Consider the following 22,713-nt stretch of genomic DNA (forward strand, 5'->3'; position numbering starts at 1 on the left):
ACAATTGCTCGGAACATGATTTTAGATAATAAATGTATAATTTTATATATATTATACATAGATTTAATGTATGCCCCTTCATATTTGGCTACATTTTTTTCAAACAGTAAGCAGGTATGCAAATGAGCAGTTATTGAACCGACAGGGTCAAGCAATTTATGCTTGGCCTACAATATAGTCACTAGTCAAATAGCAAGCTAGTTGCTTGCTGACTTTTATAAGTTCTATCAGCAATGAATTTAAACAATGGTAATCATGTGAGGAAGCGCAGCAAACGCGGTAACTATGTTCTCATTATTTAACGTTACTCAGCAGCTCTTATTTTGACGGAAAATCACAGAAAGTTGAAACCGGAACTTCTGTACAGGAAGTCTAATTGTTGCCAACTTCACGGAGCTGTCATCTGTCACTGCGCCGGAAGATGCTGAGACGAAAATGCTAAATCGTGACGCCACAACTTCAATAATAGTTACTTTTATTGTATTTTGTTTTGTATGTGTATAATGATACACGGCACTATTTTATGTTAGTAGCATGATCCGCCATGCAAGATATGTTGTACATGCGCATTGATATGTATGTGTGCTGTTGCCCTTGAACCAGTAAATGGTTAAAGTGATGTCCATGGTTCCTGCGTCTTTTTATTTTAATATATAACTGTTGTAGTGTTGGCAGAACACAACAGAACTGGCGACGAGATTAGTAACGTGCCCCGACAGTGCAATATCACACAGAAACGTGTAGTGTTATCTCCTGAAAATCACGTTGTTGTCCACCCCGCATCGGTGCTAGCTAGCTAGCCTAACGTTACGCCACGGATTGGAAAAGCCAGCTACGGTCGGAGGAAGGAGCACGTGAGTTAAGTTGGAAACTGAATAAAGTGATAACATTAAAAGTGTGGAAATGGCTGGACGTCTAGGACAAATGGACTGTTTTGACAGTACTGTAGAGGATTGGTCTACTTACATTGAGACACTTGAGCAATACTGTGTAGCCAATGATGTGACGGCTGAAAAGAAAGTCGCTGTGCATTTAAGTGTAATGGGGGCTAAAACTCATAATTTGCTCCGTAGCCTTACAGCTCCGGCAAAGCCATCAGAAATGACTTTAACGCAGAATGTAGAGTTACTAAAGGGGCATTTGAATCCGAAACCGCTTGTGATTGCCGAACGTTTCCGATTTCATAAGAGAGATCAGCACAAGAATGAGTCTATTGCGGAGTATATTGCAGAGCTACGCAGGCTGGCTGAACATTGTGAATTCGGAGCGGGGTTATCGGATGCGCTCAGGGATAGACTCGTCTGCGGGCTGCACAACGAGAACACACAGAAACGGCTCTTGACAAAGAAAGATCTTACGCTAGAGGTCGCGTGCGACATTGCCGTGTCAATGGAAACGGTCGCAAAAGATACAGTCAAATTGCAAAAGAAAAATGTGGGGGAATGCTCTTTGAATAAGGTGGAGAGAGATTCTGTCACAGCCAGGACCGCTGTCTTACACCGTGCGTGTAGGGCCCGACATTGTCTGGCGCAGCATTGACTGGATGCGACAACTAAGGCTACCACAGCTAAGTCAGTCGCACACCAAGACACCAAGACACCATGAGTATACTCTTAGAACACCAGAGGAACTTGGTGCTGATGACACTGATCCTGCAGAGACTGTTGAACCTCATCTGAGGGCCGCTGGCTCTGGTTCTGAAGAACCCGTACGTTACCTTGAGAGAAATTGTAGAGCACCTCAGAGGCTTGATTTGTAGCTGGTTATGATTGACTAACTTACCTTTGGCAGGATCCACAGTTCATCAAAAAAAAAAAAAACAATGTTAAAGAAGGACAATGTTGTAACAAATTGTTTATTAGGGATTCATAGAGTGTCTTATTTCAGTTAGTTATTGAATATTGTACTGCCCTAGTGATGTTAGCCTTTAGCCACATCAATGCTGGAAGGGAGGAATTGTTATGTATGTGTATAATGATACACGGCACTATTTTATGTTAGTAGCATAATCCGCCATGCAAGATATGCTGTACATGCGCATTGATATGTATGTGTGCTGTTGCCCTTGAACCAGTCTGCCACAGTGCCTAGTAAATGGTTAAAGTGATGTCCGTGTCACGTTTCATGTTTGTCATGTCATGTTTTATGTTTAGTCATTGTCTTAGTTACGTTATTGTCATGTCACATATTATGTTAGTCTAGCCTCGCCATGTTTTTATGTTTTATTTCTTGTTACGTTTCATTGTCAAGTTATGGTATGTTTCATGTTTAGTCCTTGTTACCATTTATTTCTTAGTCTTGCCATGTCATGTTATGTAGTTTATTGTCATTGTTTTGCAAATGTTGTCACAATTTATGTTCCATGTTATGTTGTACTGTTCATAGATTTAGCATACACTTTTTTGTGTCTTTCTGCAAACCTTGCATTCCTGCTTTCTCTCTCTCCCTTTCTGTCACTCACGCCCTAATTGTGTCAATTTCCCTTGTCTATTTACGAAATCTACTAATGCTAGATCAGGATTGGGTAATACTAACATACTAATCATGTGTTCATGTTACCTTACATTTCTTGTGCATGTCATTTACTAATTTACTAATACTAGGGCAGGATAGGTTTATTACTAACGATTACTAATTACCTCGTTAACTTGTCAATCCTCCACACCTGATTTCCATTCTCTTGCTGCTCTCAAGCTAATTGTCTACACCTGTCTTCGCCTTCATAAAAGCTCAGTTTCATGTCATGTCTGTGTGAAATTGTTTGCCTCCTGTTCGTCAGTGCAGTCTCTTGAGCGGTATACCAAGCCATTGTCTACCCGTTACGATCCAAGCCTGTTATTGACCATCGCTTATTGGTTTCTGGTTTGTTGACCATCGCCTGCCTGTACCATGTCTTTGCCTGCTGTCTTTGTGCTTTTGCCCCGCGGAGCAGACTTCGGTCTTGACTCTTGCGCCGTCATCGACCCTGAGCCTGCCTACCGCCCGCCTGTACTTCTGCCCTGCTGACAGCTTTCCTGGCTACTGGACTTCTTGCATGGTGTACCGATTACGAGACCGCCTTCTCCCTTGGTACTGCACTTTGGTTTTCTGGCTGGATTTTACGTGTTTGAACATTGCTTGTTTTTGACTACGCTCCCTGGATATTCCCCAAATAAAGCCCTGACGGGACTTTACTACACTACGGTTTCTGAGTCCTGCATTTTGGGTCCAAACCCCCCACGCACCCGTCTCAGTCCGTGGTTCCTGCGTCTTTTTATTTTAATGTATAACTGTTGTAGTGTTGGCAGAACACAACATATTTGTTGAACTATCAGGGAGGGGCTTGAACCTAGTTGTCTACTCCATTAGCACCGAACTATCCAAGACACCGATTAATACTTTATAAAGTTTGCAGCAAATGCAACAAGTGTACATAACAAAAATACGATTTTGAAGAAATAAACTTGTTATACTCTTAATTCTCTTATATATTGTGGTGGCCCGATCGAGGATCAGTACACAACTGAAGGAGAGCGGGCTGTGCGACGGCGCCAGGAGCTGGGGAAAGTAATTCACGGTGAATATTTCCCGCATACCTATTTAAGGGACCGGCACCTTGGAGAGAGCCGCGCAGGAAAGAATCAGTGCCAAGGTTAGCACCACCGGAACGTGTGCGGAATGCACGTCACTAACCTCTCTAATCAACCAGGGACAGCTGCACCGAGTTGGAGGGGAGATCAACACCCTACAAAAGGGCGAACTCGGGAGCAGAGCGGGGCTCAGGGGCGAACGAGAGGAGACAGGCAGAGCCAGGCAGAGCCAGGCAGAGCCAGGCAGAGCCAGGCAGAGCCAGGCAGAGCCAGGCAGAGCCAGGCAGAGCCAGGCAGAGCCAGGCAGAGCCAGGCAGAGCCAGGCAGAGCCAGGCAGAGCCAGGCAGAGCCAGGCAGAGCCAGGCAGAGCCAGGCAGAGCCAGGCAGAGCCAGGCAGAGCCAGGCAGAGCCAGGCAGAGCCAGGCAGAGCCAGGCAGAGCCAGGCAGAGCCAGGCAGAGCCAGGCAGAGCCAGGCAGAGCCAGGCAGAGCCAGGCAGAGCCAGGCAGAGCCAGGCAGAGCCAGGCAGAGCCAGGCAGAGCCAGGCAGAGCCAGGCAGAGCCAGGCAGAGCCAGGCAGAGCCAGGCAGAGCCAGGCAGAGCCAGGCAGAGCCAGGCAGAGCCAGGCAGAGCCAGGCAGAGCCAGGCAGAGCCAGGCAGAGCCAGGCAGAGCCAGGCAGAGCCAGGCAGAGCCAGGCAGAGCCAGGCAGAGCCAGGCAGAGCCAGGCAGAGCCAGGCAGAGCCAGGCAGAGCCAGGCAGAGCCAGGCAGAGCCAGGCAGAGCCAGGCAGAGCCAGGCAGAGCCAGGCAGAGCCAGGCAGAGCCAGGCAGAGCCAGGCAGAGCCAGGCAGAGCCAGGCAGAGCCAGGCAGAGCCAGGCAGAGCCAGGCAGAGCCAGGCAGAGCCAGGCAGAGCCAGGCAGAGCCAGGCAGAGCCAGGCAGAGCCAGGCAGAGCCAGGCAGAGCCAGGCAGAGCCAGGCAGAGCCAGGCAGAGCCAGGCAGAGCCAGGCAGAGCCAGGCAGAGCCAGGGCGAGTGAAAGTCACATGCGCCCATCAATCCGGCTAGAAGCCAATTAACCTGTTCGTTTAAATTCTAGACGCCTAGGTGGGGGAAGAGGATTTCCGAGGCCGGGAAACCACGAGGAGTTCGCATGAAGTCCGCCTTCGTTTGCCGTTTACCGTTTTTTGAAATCCCTAATTTTTTGAGCACTGCCTTATTTTCTAGTTTTCCTTTTTTGTTCTTTTTGTGACTTATTCCCGTGTTTTGAGAAGGGAATTTTTTCGTTTGATCTGGACACTCAAGAAGTGCCCTGAAGGCACGAGCACAAGAAAAAAAAATATATATATTTCACCAATTTTACTCTCTACCAGCGGGTTACCACAATATAAATATATATATATATATATATATATATATATACATACATAAAATGAAGAAAAGGACTGGCCAAGAGTAATACCTGTCAAAGTCAAATAAATAACGTGACTGTTTGAGATATTTATTCTCCCTCTGAGTGTGCTGCGCAAGCAGCGTGAGGGTCTGAATATTATTATTACTATTATTCTCTATTTCCTAATCTTAAAAGAGGTTAATAAATACAAACAATAAGCATGTTTTTATGTCATCTCTGACCCTTGTACAAGCAGAAGAATATCCTAACGGATGAATGCATTAATTAATGAGCCAATCAGTGCGCACATTTTCATTCTGAATCGAGATGCGTGACGTGATGAACAAATAATGTTTTCGAGCTGACCAGCAAAAATCCTCGTATTAGAATTCAAAGGCTGAATGAAAAGCATCAGTTGGATAAAGGTGCTTTGGATAAAGTCACTATATATAAATGCCAGCCATTTACCATTTATTATGTTCAAGGGGGAAATTGCTTTTTCAAATGACTGATATGAGGGCTTAATAATGTTTCTCATGAATAAATTAGTTTTATGTTTTTTGTTTTATATTTTGTCTAATGATCTGAAACCATTCAGCGTGACACACATGCAATAATAGAGGAAATCAGGACGAGGGCAAATACTTTTTCACGGCACTGTAGTGAGCAGGACAGGGGAGTTTGTATAGATCCGACTCTGCCCCTGGAGATCTACTTCAGGTTTTCACTCCAACCCTAACAAAGCACGAAAGGTTGGACCAAGTATTCATCACTGTGCCAAGTGTTAAAGCCGTGTTCAACTAGTGAACCTGTATAAGACCATACATCAGATTTCTGTCTCAATTATCAGGATTTACTGATTATTTAACATAATTGCAACACCATATCTATGGATTTACTTGTTTTACAGAAAACCACATCACCATGAACATCCACAAGAGGAGCCCTGCTTTGTGAGATGGAAGCATAATTATCCAAAGAAGACTTGCATTCGGTTCTCATTTTTCTGAACAACCATGGTAAATGGTATTGTATGTATTTTTTGTAATTTGAGAAGGCAGCAACTACATGTTTCTGTAATCCAAAAAGGAAAGTAAGGCAAAATATGAGGTTGAGGAATGGCGGAGAGCCAGGCGCGACTAAGGGTAATCCCTAGTAAGCGGGCACGCGAACGTGTCCGCCACTAAACCCCGGAAGGTCGAGGAAACAAAACAACTCGGAGACGGCTCCAATCAAATAAAGAAAATAGCCCCAAAAAACGGCTAATGAAAATAAAGCAACCCTTAAAAACCAGGGCGAATAACCCAACCAAAATGAGGGCTAAAAAGCGAGCCCTGTAACCCCGGACCGGGATCGCCAAAATAAAAGTACAACCTAGTATAAAAGACTAGGTAAACAAAATAAACAACCGTGAGTCGCAGCTCCGGAAAACGCACAAACCAAAAAACATACCGGGGACAACGTCCCTCACCCACAGACTCACACGAGCCGAAAACAAAAGAGAAAAAAAACTAGAGAACCTACAGGAAGGTGAAGGTGTCATTTAACAGTGAGTCTACCGTGTGCTTACCAGCTTGGTGGTAGAGCGAACAGTGACACCAAAGCGTCGACCGACGGTCAAAGAGGGTTCTAATGAGCACCAGGTGAAAATAATAAACCCCTGGTGACCACAACCGGTACTACCTCCCAACCCTGATACAAAATTGATATTTGATCATGCGATTTAATCATATAAAAATTAATACAGCATTATGAGGACACTGGATATCAGAAATATAACATCAATAATAATAATAATAATAATAATAAATCAAATTATTTTATTATACCACTTCAGCTGAATGTGGGACAGCTACATGCTACTTTAAATTACACAGTTACACAGCATGGAAGAAGGGTCAGGGTTTTGTACCACCGGGTCATGCAGTCAATAAAATATATTCTTTCTTTTTTTCACAGAGTACTGAACCAGCACCTCTTACCCCAGTGCCTGTAAAATACAGAAGCAGCTTTTTGATCAAGACAGTACTTTTCATTTTAATTGTTGTTTTTTATTTTTACGTTTATTTTTCTGGAACTTACAAGTGGACAACCCTTACGGTAATATCCGTTTAATTTCTCACTGTGGGCTTAGTTTGGAAATTGCACCTTGTCATACGGAAAACAGAATATGAGAACTATATCACTGTCAAAGCTCATTGTCAGAAGCTCATTCTGAAAACATTCTGCCCATACTGTCTTCATATGTAAAATCATGCTGATGAGTAAAAAAATCTAACATACACAGGTAGGATGAATACAGAGAAAATTCCAGTCTGTTGGCTGTTAATATACCTCATACAAGTTAATGAGAATGAGTTGCAGTTCTCCATTCAGCATCAGAATATGTACCTGAGATAATAGGCTCCATTTTCCAGAATCACAAGATGCATGGGCATAGGCAAGGGGAAGGTGTGTAGGAACACTGGGTAAGACTTTTGAATGTAGATATTTTTATGACCAGGAAACATGCACTGCAGGTGGAAATGGGCAGGATTATGATGAAACTATTATCAGTGGGTGTGCTGCAGCTGTATTCCGTCAATATAGCAATAAACAATAAAGCAGAACAAATACAATCAATCTGCGGTTCTAACCCAGACAAGCCCCCAGTCTGTTACGACCCAAAGTCCGCCTGAATTACAACAATCAGGTGGAAGTGCATAGCTATATTGGAAAGCCACTTCAACAATGAAATAACAAAAACCACACCCTGAAAGAAGATCCAGTTGAGCCACTAGTTATGTTTTAAAAGGTGAGCAGGTGTTTATTAAACCGTAAAGTAGATAGTGAGGTCTATCCTAAAGATTTTACAAGGTAAGCATATGTACAAGCTCAGCACAGATTGAAGGGTCTCACCGGGTGGTATCAGTGAGGAGCTGGTAGTCGATAGTTGGAATTGGGGTAGTCCTTACAACCTGCCCTCTTAACCTAAATAATTTCAGTGAAGTCTCGGGGCAGAAGTTGGTGGATGTTGGACAAAGGAATAATGGTGGTCTAATTTAAAAAATGACATAGCGCTCGTGGCAGGCTCCACCCTCAGTCATCCCTCACGGTTGGCCCGGTGGTATCCCATGGTGTCACATACGTCTCCTGAAGAGGGTCATCAGGAAGAGGCATGCATCTTGTCTCCAGCGTGTCTCCACAACACGACCATGGCATCATTACCTCCTCCTGTAGGCTAGTCAGGACCATGATGTTGTTATGTCCGCCTGTAGGGTAATCAGGACCATGATGTCGCTATGTCCGCCTGTAGGGTTGTAAGGCGGAAATTATTCTGTCACTCAGTGTACTGGTCAGCTTGCTGACCTCCTCTGATATGGTGGCAATATGTTGTAAAGTAATTTAACTCTCCCCCCAGGAGCATACATCTTTAGCCCCTACTTCCTCGGCACCCATACAGGCAGGAGCCTGTGGGGGAAAAACTCATGCATTGTTCCCAAAACAGATGTCTTCTTGAACCCCCTGTAAATCACCCCCTCCTCTCACATTTATTTCGGGGCTCAGACCTTAAACCTCATCATGGCATGGCCTTCTCTCTCCCTCTCACATCTCCCTCATTCCTCAGTCACTGAAATGGTGTATATGGCATAAAGATGTTTCATGACAATCCCAGATCAGAACATAGTAATGTTTGGTATTATTCTGATTGTTTCAGTGCAACTGGTGCAATGGTCTAATTTCTACAACAGTATACCGAGGACATCATAACCATTCAGGAACCTAGGTAAAACTGTGCTGAAATCTGTCCCTGTGAAAGCCATTGGCCTCACCCCCTGACCAGGCTCTAAAATTCCAAATGCTTATAAATGCCAGATGGTTCATTGTGGACCCAGTTAAGATCAAAGGCCTGATTTTGGATTTAAGGAGACTAAACCAAGCAATCTGGGAAAATCGTAACTGACTTTCCACACCTTGCATATTCTGTGTGTGTGTGTGACAAGCCTATCAGTTACTGACCGGCTCAATGGCTCCTACCATGTGCGCTTCCACTTGTTCTGGCCTGGAGACATACTGGTGTCTGTGATTCTCTTAGCCAGTTGGGATCCTCAGGAGGATCCATGCGCACAACTATGATAAGATCATATACACCGGAGTCTTCTTTAGTGGTAACAAAATGGAGGGATCTCGGTGTGGCGTCCGGCTCAAATCAGAGAAGCCCCTCTGCGAGTACAGGAAGAAGGAAGATGCGGAGTACTACGCCTGCATCCCACCCAAAACCCTTCCCTGCAGCACCCTGAGGACCATGCGGTCAGGAAGTGCCCCAATTTCTAACATGACCAAGGATGAGCATTTGCTCTTGAGCCGATAAGTCATGGTCTGTGGACAATGCAAACTGTTAGAGAAGTGGTTCCAAAACTCGGTCCTGGGCACCCCTGTGTACACTGGTTCTCATTTCAACCACAATCACAGTTTCAGAATTGTAACAAATGGTTCATTATTTTAAGTACACTTAAGTACATTTAAAGAAAGCTTTGCCTACTCAACATCCAGTGTACTCAGGTGTGCTGAATAGTAGGCCATTGCGCTGGTTCAGACACATGGTAAGAGTTCAGATACAGATTCCTTGAAGCCAATCCTGGGTTATTTCTAAATGGATGTTTTTAACAACCATAAAATGTAGGCTATATAAGCTCAAACAATCTCGCCCAAACTAATTCAGACATATGTACTTAATGTAGTAGGTAACACTAACGATACCGTAGGATAGCCTCCTTCTGTCTTTGTAAGCTTCTTCTGCTACTCTCGACGGAGGCGGTCGCATTTTCTTTCTCTCCCTGCCCTTATCTCTCCTGCTTTGCTCTTGTCCTTGTGTAGTCTCTGTCTGAACCTGTTACTCTGAGCCTCTCTCTGCATCTCTTTCCGAAAACTGAAATTATGGATCTGATCAGCTGGCCTCTCAATGCAATTGATCAAATTTTCTTGACGAGAAAACTGGGTAAGGGAGAACCCGCCTGCCCCGACGGAACGCATGCAGCCGGATACATGAGGGACTCGTATGAGGTATCGAGGGTCGTGTGTCTGTCCATCCTTTCCGTGGAGGATATTGAAGACGTCTACATAATTGGGATTATGATAACAGGTTTCCTGCTGTTTGGATCTGGCGGGTTCCTGGTTTATCGCAAAGTTCGAAAGGCGGTGGCAGCAGTTTTGGCAATTAAGAAGCTGCCCGTCTTTGAGGGAATGTGTCGGATCATGAACACTCAGACTCAAGCGATAGGTGAACTGCATCGCCTCACTAGCAAGATGGATAACGACTTGGAGAAGTGGATTGGAAGGACTCGGAATGGGCTATCACATTCGGCTAATTTGGACCGAGAGAACCAGTGAGACTTTAAGGCAGGCAGAAAACTGCAGAGTCGGCCTAACCCAAACAAGCTTATCTTCATTGGCTCCCCCGCTTCGGCCTTGGACAGCCGATTTCTACTCTCCTGGATGGTATGCAGACAGCTGCTCAGCCCATCCCCCAAACCCCACCCCTCTCCTCCCTACTCCTCCTGTGGACTTCACCTCTTGGGACCCAAGGTTGTCTCCAATCCTCACCACCGATAGAGAACACTGTTGGCCAGGGCGGTGACGAAGTACAGAGGCTCATACATACATATACACAAAGACACACGCACACACACCCTTGGATTCAATGCCTTAGTCGGCCCCCTCGAGTCTTTCCCTATCATAGAGCAGTCTGCTGGGGAGTTGAGCGTTGCGCCATGTGGCTGCGCGCTCCCCCTAGTGTCTGAGCTGTGACACCTCCCCTCCCTGACCTTTCCCAATACCAAAATGTGCATGTCTCGAGTTTTCTTGTTGTGATGTTTAATTGTTTGCTTATGTGCCAAGGTTTTTTTTCCTAATCCCACACTGGGCCCCGCTAAAGGAGCCCAGTTTGGGGAGTATTTTTTTCCCTCATCTCCCTCCATTGTTTCTTTCTTATCTAATGATAGTTCTCCTGCTCCTGTCTCCCTCCCCATGTTGGCCACAAAATGGCCTCTGTATGTTTCTTGGACAGGATGAAACTGTCAACTGTAATTTCTTTGCTCTGTACTGTGCAATGACAATAAAGCTATTCTATTCTATTCTATTCCATTCTATTCTAATGTTAATTAACTTAGTCCCTCATAATTGACATCCATCCATCCATCCATCATCACCCGCTTATCCGGAGTCGGGTCGCGGGGGCAGTAGGCAAAGCCGGGTATTCCAGGCGTCCCTCTCCCCAGCAACGCATTCTAGCTCCTCCTGGGGGATCCCGAGGCGTTCCCTGGCCAGGAGAGATATATAATCTCTCCAGCAGGCTCTGGGTCTCCCTCGGGGTCTCCGCCCAGTTGGACGAGCCCGGAAAACCTCCAAAGGGAGGCGCCCGGGAGGCATCCTGATCAGATGCCCGAACCACCTCAATTGGCTCCTTTCGACGCGAAGGAGCAGCAGCTCTACTCCGAGCTCCCTCCGGATGTCCGAGCTCCTCACCCTATCTCTAAGGCTGAGCCCGGCCACCCTACGGAGGAAGCTCATTTCGGCCGCTTGTATATGCGATCTCGTTCTTTCGGTCACTACCCAAAGCTCGTGACCATAGGTGAGGGTTGGGACGTAGATTGACCAGTAAATCGAGAGCTTCGCCTTCCGGCTCAGCTCCTTCTTCACCACAACGGTCCGGTGCAACGCCCGCATTACTGCTGACGCTGCACCGATCCGCCTGTCGATCTCACGCTCCCTTCTACCCTCACTCGTGAACAAGACCCCGAGATACTTGAACTCCTTCACTTGGGGCAAAGACTCGTTCCCAACCCGGAGGGAGCTATCCACCGTTTTCCGGCAGAGAACCATGGCCTCGGACTTGGAGGTGCTGACTCTCATCCCGGCCGCTTCACACTCGGCTGCAAACCGCTCCAGTGCGTGCTGAAGGTCACAGTCCGATGAAGCCAGCAGAACCACATCATCCGCAAAAAGCAGAGATGCGATTCTGAGGTCACCAAACCGGACACTCTCCTCACCTCGGCTGCGCCTTCAGATCCTGTCCATGAATACCACAAACAGGACCAGTGACAAGGGGCAACCATGGCGGAGTCCAACACCCACCGGAAACGTGCTTGACTTTGTGCCAAGAATGCGGACACAGCTCTCACTTTGGTTATACAGGGACCTGATGGCTCGTAACAACAGCCCCGGTACCCCATACTCCCGCAGTACACCCCACAGGGTTCCCCGGGGGACACGGTCGAAAGCCTTCTCCAAGTCCACAAAGCACATGTGGACTGGATGGGCAAACTCCCATGACCCCGCCAGCAACCCTGCCAAGGTAAAGAGCTGGTCCACTGTTCCACGGCCAGGACGGAAGCCACATTGCTCCTCCTGAATCCGAGGTTCGACCGTCGGTCGGAGCCTCCTTTCCAGTACCCTAGAGTAAGCTTTCCCAGGGAGGCTGAGGAGTGTGATACCCCGGTAATTGGAGCACACCCTCCGGTCCCCCTTCTTGAAAATGGGGACCACCACCCCGGTCTGCCACTCTACAGGTACTGTCCCCGATCTCCACGCGACACTGAAGAGGCGTGTCAGCCAAGACAGCCCAACAATGTCCAGAGCCTTCAGCATCTCAGGGCGAATCTCATCTACACCCGGCGACTTGCCACTGAGGAGCTTTTTGACTACCTCAGCAACTTCCGCCAGGGATATAGGTGCAGATTCCCCCGAGTCTTCAGGCTCTGCCTCTTCCACAGAGGACGTGTTGTTCGGGTTCAGGAGCTCCTCGAAGTGCTCTTTCCACCGCCCAACAATATCCCCAGTCCGGGTCAGCAGTTCTCCTCCCCTGCTGAAAACAGCCTGAGACGAGCCCTGCTTTCCCTTTCTGAGTCGTCGGATGGTTTGCCAGAACTTCCTCGAGGCCAACCGAAAGTCCTTCTCCATAGCCTCCCCGAACTCCTCCCATACCCGGGTTTTTGCTTCAGCGACTGCCGAAGCTGCAGCCCTTCTGGCCACCCGGTACCTGTCTGCTGCTTCAGGGGACCCCCGGGCCAGCCAAGCCCGAAAGGCCTCCTTCTTCAGCTTGACGGCCTCCCTCACCGCTGGTGTCCACCAGTGGGTTCTTGGGTTGCCGCCCCGACAGGCACCGATGACCTTCTGGCCACAGCTCCTGCTTGCCGCCTCTGCAATGGAGGCTTTGAACATGGCCCACTCGGACTCCATGTCCCCAGCTTCCCCCAGGATGCGTGAGAAGTTCTTCCGGAGGTGGGAGTTGAAGACCTCGCAAACAGGGGCCTCCGCCAGACGTTCCCAGTTCACCCTCACTACACGTTTGGGTTTACCGGGTCTGTCAGGCAGCCTCCCCGGCCACTTGATCCAACTCACCACCAGGTGGTGATCAGTTGACAGCTCTGCTCCTCTCTTCACCCGAGTGTCCAAGACATACGGCCGCAGGTCTGATGATACGACCACAAAGTCGATCATCGATCTTTGGCCTAAGGTGCTCTGGTACCAAGTACACTTATGAGCTACCCTATGCTCGAACATGCATGAGCATAAGCACAGATGACAGTCAGAGCCTTCCCCCCAGCGACACGTAGTCGCAGAGAGGCGACCCTCTCGTTCCCCGGGTGGAACTCCAACACAGTGGCGCTCAGCCGGTGGCTTGTGAGTATCCCCACACCCGCCCGGCGCCTCTCACCTTGAGCAACTCCAGAAAAGAACAGAGTCCAGCCCCTCTCCAGGAGTTTGGTTCCGGAACCAGTACTGTGCGTGGAGGTGAGCCCAACTATATCTAGTTGGTACCGCTCCGCCTCCCGCACTAGCTCCGGTTCCTTCCCCACCAGAGAGGTGACGTTCCACGTCCCCAGAACCAGTCTGCGACGCCGAGGATCAGCACGCCCGGATCCCCGCCTTTGCCTACTGCCCGTTGGGCAAAGCACCCGACTCCGATGCCGACCCCTGCAGGTGGTGAGCCCACAGGGCGGCGACCCCACGTGACCAGTTCGGGCTGTGCCCGGCCGGGCCCCATGGGATAAGGCCCGGCCACCAGACGCTCGCCGACGAGCTCCCCTCCTGGGTCTGGCTCCAGCAGGGGGCCCCGGTTTCCCTTTTCCGGGCGAGGTAACTGGGTCTTTGTTTGGCCGTGTCATGGGAGTCTTTGAATCGCTCTTAGTCCGGCCCCTCCCCGGGACCAATTTGCCTTGGGAGACCCTACTGGGGGCTAACAGTGCCCCCGACAACCTAGCTCCCAGGATCACCGGGACACACAAACCCCTCCACCACGTTAAGGTGGCGATTCCTCGGAGGGGTCATAATTGACATAATCAACTAAAAGGCAACGCAAAGTATTTCTTCCTGCATGACATTCAAATGAAACACACTGTCATAGAGTGAAGCCTGCGTAGGAATCGATGTGAAACAATGTTATTAGTGAGCTGGTAAGGGAAAACCAAAGTTTCGGAAAGTTATCTTTTCTGCACAATAGTTATTTGGGAAAATTTTAAAACAAACAAACAAAAAAAAAAACGTTTTGCAACTATTTGGGAATATACCATTTACTGACTTTTGCTGATTAGCTACTAATGTAGCTAGTAGTATTCAGTTAACGATTGGTATCATTTCTGCCGTTGGGTCAGTGCAGAATGCGGACAGTTTGTGTGGTAATACACTTAAACACCGGCAGTTATTATTTACGTTGGCATCGTGAACTTGGAACACTTGGAGGTGGGAAGTTGGGAAATTACTACCTCCGATGGTAAATGGAGGACGCTGCTTGACTTGAATCGTGGAGAAACGCATTAATTCACATCAGAAATTCCCCGCATTCCCCCATCATCCCGGCTGGAATGTAAGGTGCTTCTTCTTCTTCTGCTTCTGTATTTAGGCCTGAGAATCTGTTCTACACATTTGGACAAACACCATAAGTATTTGCCTGACGGTTAAGGTGCGTCTTCAAGTGCTTCATGCAGGTCTGCTTCTGTATTCACGAGATGTGCCCTGAAGGCACGAACAAGAAAATAAAAATAATTTTTATTCACCAATTTCTCTCTCTCTCTCTCTCTCTCTCTCTCTCTCTCTCTCTCTCTCTCTCTCTCTCTCTCTCTCTCTCTCTCAGAAATGAATGAATTATTTTACATTTTAAGGCTTTTTTGAAACTCAACAGAGAGCTATACAATTTAAACTCGTATATTGTTTCCTGCATTAGTGTGCGAGTACAAAAGAGCAAATTTGAGATTTCCAAACATTCATTTCCCCAAAAATGCTATGTTACACTGACATTTTTGCATTTTGTTAAATAAAGATAGGAACTAATACTAATTAAGTAGGCTAATAGACCACATTTCAGATAATACCTCGAACAAGGCTGTCTGGGATTACCCGGAGACGGTAGGGCTACGACCTACCAGTTGATTTATAATATATTCTTATCATTTCTTATAATATATAATTATTTCTTATACTGCAGAACAGTGTATACACTGATACAGTTTTAAAAGCTAAGAGTGTCACAAGAAAATATAGATATGATGAAACTTTGCATAGTAGCCGATATACGACATTCCTGAAACGATCTGGGAAAGAGGTGCATGACAAACAATAATAATCTTCCGAGAGTCCCTTCATAAAGGATGGTAGGCTACCAAGTCACCAATGACCGTAGTTTAGGGGCTGAAACCAATCAATCCGTCACTTTCTGCTTTGAAATACCCTTTGTACCTTTACTTATACTTACTCTTTTGTAAGTCGGACTATTCTTTGCGCGTCTTTTATATAATAGGTGAAAAAGAAAGAATCGGTCTTGGATTCCTCCTCACCCCATGAGATTCGACATTTGACATTTATAGTTATTCATGGTGATATGGAAACGGGTAAGTTACTTTGGCAATTAAATTAATGTTTAACTAATGAAATATGGAATAATGATCCCATCCACACATGAGTCCATTGAGAGTCACTCAATTGTCTACTCGTGTAAAAAACGTATTGATTAATAATTGTCAAAACCTAGGTTCGCAATCAATGGTAATGTGTGCGCTGTTATATTACTGTCAACACTGTGTTTGAAATGTATTTTTAATAGTGGAAATGGAGTGAAAACAGATACAAATTAAAGTGAACAAGTGAAGACATTAGACTGTTCAAACTGCTCACACCTTGAAGTGTGGGTTTTTAAATGATTACTACATCACTAGTGGCCAGACGCCAAAAGGGAATAGAAAGAGTAGCATACTACATTGCAAACAAAAATGCGTCAGCGTTCCAGGAGAGGTGCGTAAACTCGTTTCTTAAATAAAGAGATGGGGAAACTGCGTTTGCGTGGATTTAACCTCCACTACACCCCTGCTTACATTACTTTTATCAGATTATTTCACCCAGAGCAATTTTATAAGTTTGGTTGCTGTAACTTTGCATGGGAGAGTTTGGTGAATGACGATTTCTGTTTCAATCGCACAAGTGAGTACCAGTCAAAAGCGTATGCATCAGCTGTGTTATAGTCATAATAATTATTTGACATGATGTTTAATACTGCTCTTTACTATGTAATGATTACAGTACGTCAAAAAACATTGTACACATTGCTGATTAGCCTAATGCCCTCGTCCTCTGGTAGAGATATGGCGCCCCCTACTGAGACAGGAGGGGAATGCCTGTGTTTGAGAGCTGCTGGTTTGAAACCTTATGCTCTTCCATTCAAGTGTATCAAATAGGAAGTTACAGCAATGCAACTGATAGAATTCACCAAACCTTTATGAAGAATGACATTCTGCGCCACTTGTTGAGTTGGATTGAATAGGCCTATCCACCCTCATTCAGACCCCCAACTACAGAATATAATTATTCATCAGCTGGAATAAAAGGCCATTGGTTTTTTAGTAAAGCACATCCTTGTCATTTGGACAGATTTAAAACCTCAACCTGGTCAGGCTCATTGTGTAGTAGGCTATGAGAGTATACTAACTGTTTTGAGTTCATACTGTGGAATGCAAAAGTATTTGCCCCCTTCCTATGATTGTATATTTGTCACACTGGGTTCAGATCTTTAGACACACACTTATATCACATTTATGCATTCATCCATACATGCAGTGAGCCAGTGGCAGCATGCATTCATCCATACATGCAGTGAGCCAGTGGCAGCAGCTAGTTAGGATGGGCCCCGGTGCAAGACTTTTTCATGGGCCCTTCCTCGGACAAAAAATACTATGGCTTTTATTTGTCTCATGAGTTACTTTGGTTAGTGGGACACAGGCTACATCGTTTGTGATATTTTAGAACATTTATATTAATCAAGTCAGAACCATGGACCAACATGGACGGTCATAGAATCAAATCAACAAGTCAACAAATCAACTAATGATAGTTGGGATGTTTACATAACTAAAGCTTAGGCCGATGCTACTCATGTGTCAGTATCAGAGGAAAAGCACAACACAATAAATTCACTGAACGTATTGTTCACTGTGTTCTCATGCCTGATTCACTGGATGCATTTTTTACAATAAAATATGAATTAATGTATGAAAATCAGTTACTTTCTTAGCTTTTGTTTCAGCCTTCAACTTGTCATTATTATTGTTATTAGCAGTATATTTCTATGTATTTCAGGTACTTATTCTTAATTATGGACGTCCTCCAGTTGATAAAACTAAACGGACCGATTTGGTCGCTTCCTCTTTGTTAAGGGATACAATTTATACTTTCTATATCATTAGGTTTTTTTAAAACAGCCCCCTGACTTAACATTGGTGGAACGCTAGGTTCACAGCAGAAAACCAGTCCAACAATTGAAAAAAACATATCCACAGTAACTTCAGGAGAATTAGCAGCTTCCTAGGCTAATTTGAATACAATACGAGTGAAGTACATTTACGGACGTATGACGAATGTTAATTAATGATTACAAGATTGAGCAGTTCTCACATTAACGTCCTTAACGTTCTCACAGTGATTACGATGGGCAACTGCCACTGAAAACAGGGTAGCATTTGAGCGATTTTTTTTTCCAAAAAGCCGTACAGTTTACGTAGTTTTGCTACCTTCTCCTCCTGGTCCCTTTTATCCTTTCTTTTCTGCAACCCACTTTTGTGCTTTTTAGGGCATTTTCACAACAGGCAGCTAAATGGCGCTCAATATTTTACACATTAGAGTAGTTAATATCAACACAGGATCAAGACAGTTCACATTGGAAAACAACAAACATATTTCCCAGCAGCACTCTTGGCATATCAGAAAATAACACCAACACCAAATGAATTAGCCTGCCTCCCGCCATTTCATTGAATAGTTGATACATTATAGCCCTTTTTCTGTAAATTAGACGCACGGTATGATCACATATTGTCGATGGAAAGCGTAATACCCATGACTGAGACGAGTTTGCTTATTTAAGGATATATAACCACACCACCAGTCTTAAAGCAAACAGTGTTGTATTATTTTCTGGTGAGTGGGTAAGATGTCATTAAAAATCGGACGTACTCGATTTATTTTTAAAAAGCAAACTCGTCTGGTTCCTCAGTGGTGGAATGACTTGCCTACCACTGTCAGGATAGCAGAATCCCTCCCCTATTTCGACGTAGACTCAAAACACACCTTTTCAAACTCTACCTTAGTCCTCCCTCCTGATTTCCCCCCTTTCTGATATCCCTCCTTGAGGAAATTAAATTGCACTTATGATGACGACTATATGTTTAGAACAACATTCCATGTGTATTTTCCGAGTTATGGATGTGATGCTTTGACTTGTGGAAGAACCTATGCACTTGTAAGTCGCTTTGGATTAAAAGTGTCTGCCAAATGACAAAAATGTAAATGTAAAGGTAAATGTAAATTTGTTGACTTGTTAATTTGATTCTATGACCATCCATGTTGGTCCATGGTTCTGACTTGATTAATACAAATGTTCTAAAGTTTTGCAAACGATGTAGCCTGTGTCCCACTCACCAAAGTAACTTGTGGCTTTGGGGTGGGATCAGCATATGTTCGACACCATCATTTGCTTCATTTGCTTCGACCTCCAAAGCTCCAGAGGAGCTTTTGTTTTTTTCCAGATTTTTCCCTTTTTCTCCCAATTTGGTAGCCAATTGTACCTCGTCTGATTCAATTGGAGGTAGTCGTATTAGATGTACCGCCCGTACCCCGTCCTTCGGCGGCCCGAATGAGAGCGACAAGCCTTCTTCAAGCCGTCTCGTGCCTGTTGCCGTGATTCTGAGGCGCTTATTGTGCGGTGCTTAATAACCCTGCCAAGTCCCTCCCTCTGGAGCAGCGAGCCAATTATTGCTGCCCCACGTGAGCCGGCCAAACTTGGCTTTTGGCAGGACGGAGAATCGAACCCCGGTCCCCGGTGTGCAACTGCAGCAAACTGCATATGTAGATGTGTGTGTATATGTTGTGGTGCCTCGGGGTGGATCCTGAAGGCAGTGGGTGGGCCCAGCTGGAAACCAGACACAGGAATCGGCAATATCCAGAAAAAAATCTATCTTTTTTTTTTTTCGTCAGGGTATTTCTGATAGCGCCCCCCCTCAGGGCAAGGGTAGGGAAAAACGGGAGAAAATAACTTGGGTTCTTCCCAGTCCGGGGTATTCTTCAGGGCCTCCTTCCTCCTTCCCTCCTGGACCGCGTCAGGGCTGGGGGAAGCACAAAGGGATAGGGTGATTTGAAGGCGCTTTATTATCCTCACGTGTCCGTTGGTAAAGGTGGGGTCTCCCTTAGGATCAATCCTCCAGGTCAGTATGGCAGCCAGTCCTTCCTCTCTCTGCCTCTTCCTTCCTCAGAATAGGCGCCAACTGACACCGTTTGCAGCCTCGACCGCGCCTTAAATACCTTCCCTGCTCATTAGGGAAACAGGCTGCAGCTGAGTCAGTAGTTTTCCACAGTGCTCACTCACGTGCGCTGTCCAGGGTCCTGGACTGCAGGTAGAGGAATCTCTCTCCAGGGTGCTGATCTCCCCATCACCTCTCTAGGAAGATACACCCCTTCGCATACCATTCCCAATGCATGACGTTTGCGTGGCTGCGTTGTGCGGGTCCTGCTTTTTCCAGCCCTTTTGCTCCCTTCCCCCTGTTCTTGCCCCCTTATACCCGAGCCCATGCCCTTGTGGCATTCTGCCGACCTTGGGTGCGATTCCTCCTCATTATTTTTCATCATAACAAGCACATGAGCGCACCCAACAATGGAAGCGTGTTCTGCTTTATCTCCGCACGTATGCCTATATGATGTAAGCTGTGGCAGAGCACTCACCCCTCCCTTACATTTTTGCTGGTTATCTGTCACAAGCACATTTTATTCTTTTAAGCAGTTTTCTAACTATATATGCATTGTACATATCTGGATACATATATCCTAGGTTACATTATATTTTTCTCCCACATCATGAATATGTGTTTTTATTTTGCGTTTTTTTTCAATTGCATTAACATTTAATTTTGCTTTGATCACTGAACGAAATAATTCCTGGTTCTTGTCTTTTTTGGGTGCTTTTCCTGCACTAGAAAGCAGAATGACTTACGATGCACTTTATAAGTGACACAGCCAACTGTCACCATTCATCATGAACTGTAGTATTTACTGTCAGACAAGTTAAATATTGGGAATCTCATTCACTTCAAAAGAAGTTTTAAAGGGCCAAATTGTTAATGAATTCTTCAACCTCATCCTCGGACAGTACGTACTGACCAGTACTGACCATGTAATAGTTTACAATATGTTTAAAAACATATGTTAAAAATTAATGTTGCATTATTTTTACCAAGCAAGCCACATTTGCATATATAATGCAGCCTCAATGCCTCATGGGTGCATGGCATGCATTCAGAATATGAAGCAATAATATTACAAATATTTACATTTCCAGTCAGAGTTCTTGTGAAGTGAAGAAATAACAGTTGAGGAGTTATGAAATCCTCAAACAGGCGAGCCATAACTGGCCCCACCTTTTGGTTTTTGGTTTTGGTTTTATGACTCAGAAAAATAGAAACGAGAGAATACTGCAAATGATACGCAGAGGAGGCCTCTAATTACTTTGATTTTAGTAAATTCAAGTTTGTTTTATCATTGAAATGATCTTTACATGACATTTAGTAAAAGGATACTTCCCCATTCTGATGGCTGATGTCAACATTAACTCCTAGCCTGTATCTACATGATGTATACATTACACTACTGCCACACAATTGGCTGATTAGATAATTGCATTAATAATTGATACAGTTAAGAGAGAAGTTACTCAGTTAATTGTGTAATAGTTAACAAAGCAAGGTCCCCGTGTCTCATTGTATTGCTCGCCCCAACTCTGAACATGCAGCAGACTGGTATGACAGGTCAGCCTGCCTGCTGAGAAAATTGTCTTCGTTCTGAACAAATTGTGAGATTGCCGACTTTCTGATGTCTACTGCCTTAGAGAAGTGAAAGAGTCAGTGTACCGAATGCAGATAAATTTGCACAACTTCACAAAATCACAAAAGGAATGTTTTAGGTTTTGACCATACATGTCCTATTTTTGGTTCTTTGTTTTAAACAGACAGTGGAGTTGCAAAACCTTTCCTTCAAGCAAGGAATGGAACTGCGAGTCACCGGTGTCCCTGAACCCCATGCGGTTAGGTGAGTCACTGCTGCCTCTGACTCTACGAGACCTCTTGATGCTGCTGCTTAATCTCTTGATGTCTTCATCCATGGTCATCCATCCCTTGTGTGGCTCTCTTTCCCTCCCAGTTTCACAATCAATGTGGGTGAATCTGAGTGCAACATTGCGCTCCACATCAACCCTCGCTTTCAAGGCTGTGGCCCAGGTGTCATCGTCCTGAACACCATGAAGGATGGGTCCTGGGGTACTGAAGTGAGAGATGAAAGAAACTTTCCTTTCCGGCAGGGCGAGGAGTTTGAGGTGAGGCCTCAGACAGGGAGACTTCCAGTCCTCTGTACTTGTGTTCCATGGATCAGCCTGTAACTTGGCACCACTTGTGAGACAGTTCACCAAGGAATCTTTAGCCACCATTCCTTCATAGTCCTGTATGTAAGAGAAATGTATCCTTTAGGGGGGAGGGGCTGAGATTCTGTACCCTCACAGGAAAGCTTAATGGGAAATATTCCAGCCAATTCATTCAGTATGAAGTACATTTAATCATTATATAATTATATCATTTGGCTTGTTATTTCATTGTTTTTCACTGCAGTCATAGTGTGTTAAATGTGAACCTGACGGTGTTGACCTTCTTCTTTGGTAAGATAACTCTGTGCTCCTGACCTTCTCTCCTTCCCTCTTCCAGGTGTCCATCACCTTTGCCAATGACAAGTTTTACATTAGCCTGCACGACGGCCACATGCTGGAGTTCCCCAACCGCCTGGAACAGCCCCAGTACAGTAAAATCTGGTTTACAGCAGACGTCAGAATCACCGGCATATATGTCAAATAGAGACCCACCAGGAGGTGTTAGATATACCCTTTCTGGCTCCTGCTTGGCTGCTCTGCTTCTGCTTCCTGGTGCCTTCATACAGCTGTGCCACGAGTGCTACGATCTCCCAGAGATCAGTGCCTTTAATCTTGTGCTTCTCTGCGACATTTAGACCCTCTGGTGTCTGTCCAAACCCACTGCGTATGATAAACAATCCAGCTTCAACAATAAATCTCTATCATGAGTAAATCTGTGTGTGGCTTTTCATTGGGGGAAGAGGGGTCCAGTTCTTTCTCCAGATCTTATGACTATAAAGGTCACAAATTCACTCTACAATCACAACTTGATTAAAATTCACAGGATTTTCTAGG

The 22,713-nt window shown here is 45.6% G+C and overlaps 1 protein-coding gene across 5 annotated transcripts; it reads left to right on the plus strand.

Annotated features, from left to right (window-relative positions):
• The first annotated feature begins 407 nt into the window (after positions 1-407).
• LOC133136807 (beta-galactoside-binding lectin-like) lies at positions 408-22,591 on the plus strand. 5 transcript variants are annotated; one of them, XM_061254559.1, is made up of 6 exons: positions 408-854; positions 3,496-3,556; positions 5,866-5,974; positions 21,472-21,551; positions 21,663-21,834; positions 22,217-22,591. In XM_061254559.1, the coding sequence occupies exons 3-6, from the start codon at positions 5,972-5,974 to the stop codon at positions 22,361-22,363; spliced, it is 402 nt and encodes a 133-aa protein (XP_061110543.1). In that variant the 5' UTR covers positions 408-854; positions 3,496-3,556; positions 5,866-5,971; the 3' UTR covers positions 22,364-22,591. The 5 variants fall into 5 exon arrangements, with proteins under 5 accessions (XP_061110543.1, XP_061110541.1, XP_061110544.1 ...); XM_061254557.1 differs by lacking the exon at positions 3,496-3,556; XM_061254561.1 differs by lacking the exon at positions 5,866-5,974 and having other exon boundaries at positions 840-854.
• The last annotated feature ends 122 nt before the right edge of the window (positions 22,592-22,713 follow it).

The sequence above is a fragment of the Conger conger genome, chromosome 9 (genome assembly GCF_963514075.1).
Source record: "Conger conger chromosome 9, fConCon1.1, whole genome shotgun sequence".
Taxonomy (NCBI): domain Eukaryota; kingdom Metazoa; phylum Chordata; class Actinopteri; order Anguilliformes; family Congridae; genus Conger; species Conger conger.

Bases quoted from the DNA above. Each gene is read 5' to 3' on its own strand.
- LOC133136807 (XM_061254559.1), top strand. The intron at 21,552-21,662 runs GTGAGTCACTGC...TTTCCCTCCCAG, and splicing joins CCTGAACCCCATGCGGTTAG to TTTCACAATCAATGTGGGTG. The intron at 21,835-22,216 runs GTGAGGCCTCAG...TCCCTCTTCCAG, and splicing joins GGCAGGGCGAGGAGTTTGAG to GTGTCCATCACCTTTGCCAA.